Source organism: Ostrinia furnacalis, unplaced genomic scaffold, assembly GCF_004193835.3.
Source record: "Ostrinia furnacalis isolate ACB-3 unplaced genomic scaffold, ASM419383v2 OfSCF0438, whole genome shotgun sequence".
Taxonomy (NCBI): domain Eukaryota; kingdom Metazoa; phylum Arthropoda; class Insecta; order Lepidoptera; family Crambidae; genus Ostrinia; species Ostrinia furnacalis.
Genome location: NW_021130677.1, coordinates 1 through 8,632, shown reverse-complemented (window position 1 = coordinate 8,632; position 8,632 = coordinate 1). Strand labels below are relative to the sequence as shown.

The 8,632-nt window shown below is 42.7% G+C and overlaps 1 protein-coding gene across 2 annotated transcripts; it reads right to left on the bottom strand.

The window, feature by feature from the left end:
* Positions 1-471: 471 nt before the first annotated feature.
* LOC114364870 (U8-agatoxin-Ao1a) lies at positions 472-7,814 on the bottom strand. Of its 2 annotated transcripts, none has more exons than XM_028321215.1 (3): positions 7,631-7,814; positions 1,940-2,018; positions 472-1,403 (listed from the first exon to the last, which is right to left on the bottom strand). In XM_028321215.1, exons 1-3 carry the CDS (start codon positions 7,722-7,724, stop codon positions 1,241-1,243), a joined length of 336 nt encoding a protein of 111 aa, XP_028177016.1. In that variant the 5' UTR covers positions 7,725-7,814; the 3' UTR covers positions 472-1,240. The 2 variants fall into 2 exon arrangements, with proteins under 2 accessions (XP_028177016.1, XP_028177025.1); XM_028321224.1 differs by having other exon boundaries at positions 472-1,376.
* Between the last annotated feature and the right edge of the window lie 818 nt (positions 7,815-8,632).

Genomic DNA, 8,632 nt, shown 5'->3' with positions numbered 1-8,632 from the left:
CAAACGATGTTTACTAACGGAGCCCTTTCAGCGCGATTCAATTGATCGATTTTAAACGATTCGCATTCATCAACGTCAAAAACACAAACGACAAGTACATTACAGAGCAATTCGTATCTTGAAATATTTTTTCTAATACACAGCAATCTATCAACGCCCCAATTTTATTCGCCATAAATAGGACAAGCAGTCACCCCATAAAAATCCAAGGGGAGAGAGAGTATAGTACTATTATGTATGATAAACGACAAGGGATATGAAAAAAAGTGCAAGTTTTCGTCCATAAACATTTATTAATATAATTTATCATTTTCCATATTCCAATATTAGTAATAATACAATTATTATATTCCGTGATCAGGAACGTACAATGTAAGAAGCTACGTACAGAAGATTCTACTAGGCTGCAATACCATATACCCCCTGTCCGAGAGTCACACAGAGTACATTAAAGATTCGTTTTATTAATTATGAATTATGCATTATGACATGTTAATAGGTATTTAAAAATCTAAGTTGCCAATCGCAAATACAAGTGGCTGTTAATACAAAGGCTTATTACAGCGTCTTTCACCAAGTTTCCTTTACCGTTAGTCTCTTATATGACTAGAACATTTATTTTAAAAGTTACATATATATTTTTTTCTATTTTGTATTTGCTACTTCCTATTGACATAAGTTTACCATCAATTAGCCGCTACTCTACTACATTAGCTTACTTATCTCTACATACATACATTGCAATAAATAGAACTGTCTCCGTGACGTCGGGTCCGTTGGCAGAAACGAAAATTGAAACTAAGAGGCCAAGGACCGTCAGCCAGGGGCAGTTGGCAGAATCCGATCGGCCGAGCTTGGCGTCGGGGCGTACGGATTGGACAATAAGGCTGGGTGATTGTCCAACCACGTAAGCGGACACTCAGCGCGATCAGAAAAAGAACAACGCAAAACCGAATGAACGCGAAATGCCTAATCCTCAAACGAAAGATACCATTCCTAAATTTTGTATAATGGTCCAAAAATATTTCCGAACTAAAATCTAGGTCCCTGTTTTTCGATTCGAATCTCTCTAAGCGATAGCTCTTAAGAAATACTACTGAAGGTGTGGGAAGTGGAAACGAATAAAACGCAACGGGTCCGTGTTAATAGCTGTGGTTGTGGCATCCAATGGAACGGCGGTCAAGTCGGCTGGCTGGAGTTGGTCGCCGCTTCAGGGGAGCTGGTGGTGGGTGAGGGGCTTTTACCCCCACTTTTGGAAGAGCCCCATGCGCTGGCAGCGACAGTTGGAGCCCCAGAGGTTGCAGCGGCAGGAGGAGGAGTGGCAGCAGTCCCCAGGGCGATGGTCGCAATTGCCACCTCTCCGGATACAGGCGCGCCTGAAAACGTAGATCAGCGACGATCGTCTGAAACCACATCATCACATCCTAGCCTAAGTTCGTGTTCGTGCTCTAACAACGTAAGTGCGGGCATGCAGACTGTTTGGGAATATCTTAGTACACAAGCACTTCACTCGGGGATAAATCTGAACTGAGGCAAAATGTACAAAAGGGACATCCAACTGAAGGTTCTAATTTTTAAAACATTACTCGATATGAAAAGAGATTATTTAAAAACGATGATCTTATTACAAAATTCTGAAATCTTGTACCTACTTATTGGATTGTTCGGAACTAAAATAAGTGACCTAGAAAGTACAATCAACGGATACTTTACGCTTTCGCCTGTCCTTTCACGAATTCAATTTCTCCAACAACTTAATTCCATTCTGTTGCCATAAAATTTCTGAGACTTTATTTTAGCACAGAAGAAAAAAAATATTTTTCTGTAATAAGACCATGGCATGCCATCTATACAAATATGAATTGAGAACACCATCAATATATCACGAAACTCCATCGTCTAAATTGGATTTTTGGTATGTTCTGGAAAAAGAACTCACTTTCCTACATCCTGAAGAAGCTGCAGGTCTGCTGGGTCCTCCCCGTAGTCCGGCAAGTTCACCTCTACGTCTTCGTCACCTGGAGAGAGAAAATGAGTAGTAAGTTCTTAATCATCATATTTTTAGCCCATGTCTGTGTTTCTCCCTAAGTACTGAAATCCGTATTATGTAAACTAGAGGGACATAAAGCTCAAGTATTTGTGTCGATTTATTAAATTTAATACTACTATCGTACTCAAAGCATCGATACATCAGCATCACTATGACAAATAAAATATGCCATGTGGTCCCAATAAGAAACAAATATGCGAACATCAGGACTCACTAAATGACAGTTAAAATGACGTCCACTACTAGACAAATGCCTCCCCCAAACGTGGTATGAATTTATTATGAGAAGAATAAGCAGAAATATTGGAACATTATTTTGCAATATAGACAATTAGACATGTCAAGAATTAAGTAAAACTAAAGCTCTCATATAAAAATCTTTAGCGTAACAGGGGTCCAAATGTGTTATTTACATGCTAATTCGAAAACCCACACAAAATTGGAAGGTGGCAAACGTAAATGTCACGCGCGTTAAATATTCAAGCCGAAAGATGGCCGAAACCCAAATGCTTTCGGCACCTGATTGTGGAATTAGATTATATGGCGTATTCACACCCTAATTACAAAGAATCCGACCCTCGTTAGTGAGTCGAGTGTGAAAGCGTGAGTTTTCAGAGATTTTCATGTAATTATCACAATGAGGACGCGTTAGGTCTCCAAACTAGTGTTGTGAAGAGTAAGCAACTTTTCAGCTGGTGTATTTTATTCGACCATTTTAAAACGAAAGGGTTCAGTGAACTTAAATGATAGCCTCTTTTACCACCTCCGAGTAAAGTATTAATTAGTTACTTACCTGATTACCACTACTTAGCAAGTAAAGTCCAGTGTACTCGCGACGCCTCTAACCGTCAGAAATAGAAGCATATCGCCAGGAGAGCTACCCTCGGAGATACTATACCATACCACTCCACCATGTACCTCGTCAGCGCAACCACGACCACTCTGACAAGAGTGCCCGACTAAGAAGAAGAATAGGCAAGTAAAATAAGAAGTATTTTAGCGTTATTCAGAGATGGTGAAATTAGATAAATTGCTGCTCGTGAGTTTAAGCAACGAATAGCTTTGACACTTTACTCGGATATGGTGAACGAGGCCCTTACTCTGCCATTTTTCTCAACTGACAGCTCACATTCTTCTTGTTGTCGTGTCGACAACAACCTACATCTAACCTTGGCGTTAATTGCCAGCTATTTTTATAAAATAATTCAAGTACCTACCTTAATCTTGTGGCTACCAACTCGGATAAGAGTTTTTCGATATATCTGGCAAAATGACACGTTTAAGACTAAGGTTAGCCGACATAACCAAAGAATAATGTGATATAACACACATCACTACCGTCTATGCCATATTCACAAAATGGCTTTGCTAATCAGAGTGTGGCGGCTCGGCGACGAATTTGGCATTAGACGCGGCTCACCTAGCAATTTAGACCTTAATTAATGCTTAAAGTTAATAGGGCCTCCTGAATCTCTTACAACTTACGCAGTATATTTTATGAGTGGTGATTCAACTTTATTGTTGAACCTGTGAATGCCGCGTGTTTGACGATTTTAACAAAATTATAGTTACAAGGCCAGGCAGATTTAGTCAAGGAACACTTCCACTCTGGGGTGCGATGGTGAGGGACCTCCTCGTGGTGCACCCTGGGCAACGTCCGCGTGGTCTGTTCACGCGGGCGGCTAACTTCTCACCTGCGCGGCAGGTCTCGTCAACTCGGCGGGCCTGTCGGGCAACCCGTAACCCACAATTGAGTGGGCCGGGGGCCGTCGAGGCATTTGCCCGGGCCACGATGCAGGGGACATCTTTAAAAACCCCCACAGGTGGGGGCTGGCGGGGCGTTTGCCCGGGCCCATTCTTTGGAGGGCCGCTCTCGGTACCTCTCTGATCAGCAGAGCTGACCGAGCAGCGGCATAGAGCAGACCGTAACCCGCTACGGCGGGCCGGGGGTCCTGTTTTACCAGGGCCGCGAGGAGAAAACCTCTATAAAAAACAACTGGAGGAGGGGATTGGGGGTTCCCTCGAAGCCAGAGAGGCTTGCTCTTGGGCTCTGGTGGAAACCGTCGGGTTTTAGTGGGTAGGCCCCGCCTTTAGTGGGTAGGCGGGGAGAGTCCCACATAACCCACTGGCCGTCCCCATAGACCAGTGGGTATGCGCAAAGCATTTCCCGACGAAAAAAAAAAAAAAAAAAGGAACACTTCCACTCTTGCAATGGATGTTATAAAAGGTGACTAACGTCCGTATTCACAAANCAAAGAAATTATTACATTGGTTTACGGAGGATTTCGGATCGTCTTTGTTTTGTATGAGGTTAGTGGAATAATTATTTAAAGGCTTGTTTAAATGGCATATGTCTTTTATTGTATGCCAGAGTTTCTTCGGATTATTTTTGTTAGCAATTAAGTTTTGGTTTTCGTAGGTATTTTTAGTCTTCTGAAGGATACTGTTTAGAAAGTTACGATATCTTTTGTACGATGTGACTATTACTTGATTTTCCGGATTTTGCTTAGCTTTAAGGTGGAGACGATCCCTATGTTTCTGGCATCTAATCAAACCAGGTGTAATCCACGGTTTAAGATTGAACTTCGAGCGGCTGACTTTGATTTTTGTTGTACTACTTACTATAGCGTCGTTTATGATTTTACTCAATACGGATACTGCTTCATTAGTATCTTGACATTTAGTAACTGATGTCCAATCTGCTCCTGAAATTTTGTGTACAACTGATTCATTTTCTATTTTGAGTCGAAAACGGGTTATGGGATTTCTAGGCGGGCCGACTGCTAATCCTAGTAGGCAAGTGTAGTGATCTGTAATGTCCGTAATACAGACCAGTCCGACTGCCTGGTCGGGTTTTTTCACGAAAAAGTGGTCTAGACAAGCGTTCGCTCTGGTTGCCTTGGTTATTGCTGGGATAAGTTGGTGTTCGCTCAAAAGAGACACGTACTCGGCACACTGTTCACTCAGGGGTTGGGCGCAGAGGTCTAGGTTTATATCGCCTGTGAGTATGATTTTCTTATTTTTACTATTTACTAAGATAGAATTAAGGGATGACAAGAACTTACTTACGTTTGTGAAAGCGGGTGACCTATAAATCCCTAACATCAATAAACTCCCATCCAATTCGATCTCAAGGCAGTTACAGTCTTCACACAAAGACTCGTTAACACTATATTGTAGGGAGTTCTTAATGTAAGCAGTAACTCCGCCACTCTTGTTTATAAATTTATGAGTCCTAAATGAGCTGTAACCAGGCAATTCTGGAATAATAGAGTTCTCGTTTAACCAGCATTCTGTCAGGATTATGACGTCCAGGTTCATGTTTAGACGTTTAAGAGTAATCAGAAGTGAATGAAAGTTAAGTTGTATGCTTCTTATGTTTAAAGTTAGACATTTAAAATTGAGTTCCGGGCTTAAAAAATCTGAACAAGATTCTATGTTATCGAGCGAGTGACAATCTATAGATAGAGTATCGTCGAAGTCTCTCATTAAATTAGTCATTTTTAAATATTATTATACCTAAAAGACTGGAAAAAGATATGTCAAGTAGGGAATATAAAGATAGATTGTACTCGCTAATTCGGAACTCTTTGTTTTGTCCTCTGTGTGTGATGTAAGTGTGCGTGTGTAGTATGGGTGTGTGAGAGAGTGTAGTCAGTGTAGTGATAAATAAGTTTGTTAAAGGAAGTAACGTAATATAGTAATGAGATCGTATTTGAGCTAAACCTATTACGACATTAATTGAACTATACAATCGATATATTAGTAAGGTGGATAAAATAAGTAAGTTTTCATAAGGCTTATACATATCTGAAGGACTCGGCTTATGCAGGTGTAACTTCTTTCTGGACAGCTGTCCCGACGTGATCTTCCAGGTCCTTGTGAGTTGAGATTCGGATAGCCGGTTTGTTGTCTGCTTTTCTGACGAAGATAGAGCCGTTTCGGGTCCAGCAGTAACGAAACCCATGTTCGCTGGCGCGTGACCGAGCTTCACGAAATAATTTCCGATTCTCTTTGGAGAGCCTCTCGTTAAAAAATATCCTGGTCGGTTCACCGTCTACAAGACCCTCCGATGTCACATTTCGTCTGGTTTTCGCCGCATTCATAACATCATCCCGTTTTCTTTTCCTTGTTAGTTTAACAACAATAGGACGTGGACGTGAAGCGTTGTTTTGGGATGGTCTGTTCGGGGGCTGGCGGCTTCTAACGCCTACTCTTACCACCTCGTCAATGTCCGATTCATTCAACTCGATTCCAATTTTTTTAGATGCCATCATAGCAACATGGTAAAGGTTTTCGTTGTCTCTTTCTGCTAGTCCAACTATTTCTAGATGGTTTTTCATACCTTCTTGTTCCTGTGAGGCGATTTGTTGTTGGAGAATTACGACTGTGGTCTTCAAATCCGCGATCTCCAGCTTCGCCCTCTCCATCTGCTTTGAGTGCTCTTTTAGCGTTTGATGTAGGGTGTCAGAGATAGAGGACATTTCCTTTTTGATGTCTAAGTTTTGATGTTTTACTTCACTTAATTCGTTTCTCAATTGCCGCAATTCAGCAAGCAGGGAAGACATATCAGCATTTGGGGATGGGTGTTCATCTGCCATCTTCGATTTTAAAGTCTGCGACTTAGTTCCCCTGGACATTTTCAACACTTAGATTTCGCGCGACGTAAAGGCGGAGGCGGGCGGGGAGCGGCGGGAGGCAGGGCGCGGGTCAAGCCGCGAGCGAGCGAGCTGCGGGTTGTCGTAGGTCAGTGATACGCGGCCGTTAATGAAATTTTGGACTGTTTTTGCTTCTATTTCTTGAATGACGAATTATTGTAGAAAACTGTTTGCACTAATAGATCGACCGGTTCGTTAGCTTTAATGTGGTACTAAACACTGTGTAAAAACTTCACTTTTTCCATGGTTTCCGAATAAAATTCGCGGAGCGTAATAAAACGCGTCCTTGTAGACCGGTGTCCCAGACAATAGCCTTTCAAACATTACTATGGGGTCTCACAGTGCGCGTGGACACACAAAGTCACACATGAACCAATCACAGAGCTCTATTCAACGATGTGGGTTCGATTTGCTACTTCACAAGGCCAAGAATTTAGTATAGAGTGTAGGCTAAATCCGCCATTTGCATTTGGTAAATTTGAGAGGCTCATGCTCTGCAGTGGAGACAAAATTACTTGATGATGGTGATGATGATGATAACGACGTTAATACTGATGATTATGATGGATATAAAGATGACGATGATGTCTAAGATGAAGATGAGAAAAAAAGAGAAAAAGATGGTGATGGTGATGTACCTGGATCAATACATATAAGACGCGTGCGCCCACTCCGCAGCAAGCAGCACTATAGAGCGCTGGTGAGCGGTATTTTATCATTATGATGATGATGACGACAATGATGATGATGAAGAAGAAGATGATGATGATGATGTACCTGGATCAATATAAGACGCGTGCGCCCACTCCACAGCAAGCAGCACTAAAGAGCGCTTTTTATTATGATGATGATGATGATGATGATGATGATGACGATGATGATGATGCTGATGATGATGATGATGATGATGATGATGATATACCTGGATCAATATAAGACGCGTGCGCCCATTCCGCAGCGAGCAGCACCGCCGCTAGCGCCACTAAGAGCGCGCCGGCGCGCGGCATTCTGCCCATACCAACCGCTGCTTGCCTGCAACAAACTTACTGTGAGTCCCAAGGCCTCAGCCTCGAATTTAGTGGGCAGCGGGGCGGCGGCGGTAGCGGCGCAGGAGCGGCAGGATCATATGCGTAAAATCAAATAGACCGGTTCTCGAAAACGGCGCGAGAGCGGGCAACGAGCGGGCAGCGCACTCCTTTTGCCCACAATAAATCGAGCGTTAGGAATAAATTTGAATCGAAATAAAATTGTCGCCGTTGTTCAGACATTTCGTTTGCGAATAAAAACAAATATCTCGACAACACAACCCCGAACACAACACTTCGCCGCTAAAGCGCCGCGCGAGCTGCCCGCTTGTTTGGAGAACGGGTCTGCGTTGCCCGCCCCGCTCCCGCGCCGCCGCCGCTCCCGCCCCGCTGCCCGCTAAATTCGAGGCTGAGGCCTAAAGGTCTAGGGTATGGTTCCCAAAGGAGCCAAAGTATTAGAGCGCTTTCACATTTAGGCGATTGAACAGCGCGACAAACGCGCGACAGACGCGCTGCCGACAATTTCATACTATGTGACAGCGGATGCATGCCTTCACAATACATTATAAAAACGCCGCTGCCGCGCATCGCGCTTCTAACGCCCTAATGTTAAAGCGCTTTTAGTGAAAAAAGTTTGAACTGATTTTCTGATTCAAATGGATTTTGAATTCGAAAGTCATTGAAAACTACAATTATTTTATACCTGTGTATACCGTGTGCGTGTATTTCAGTTATTTACAGCTCTGTTTAATCACGTACTGATACCTAAGTACCCTTTTAGGAACTTATCTAATTTACTTGTGATGATAAATACACCATATCATTTTACAAGTCTAAGATACACGTAGATTTAGCTGGCAGCCAGACACCGTCAAATGATAGTGTTTCGTACCGAAATA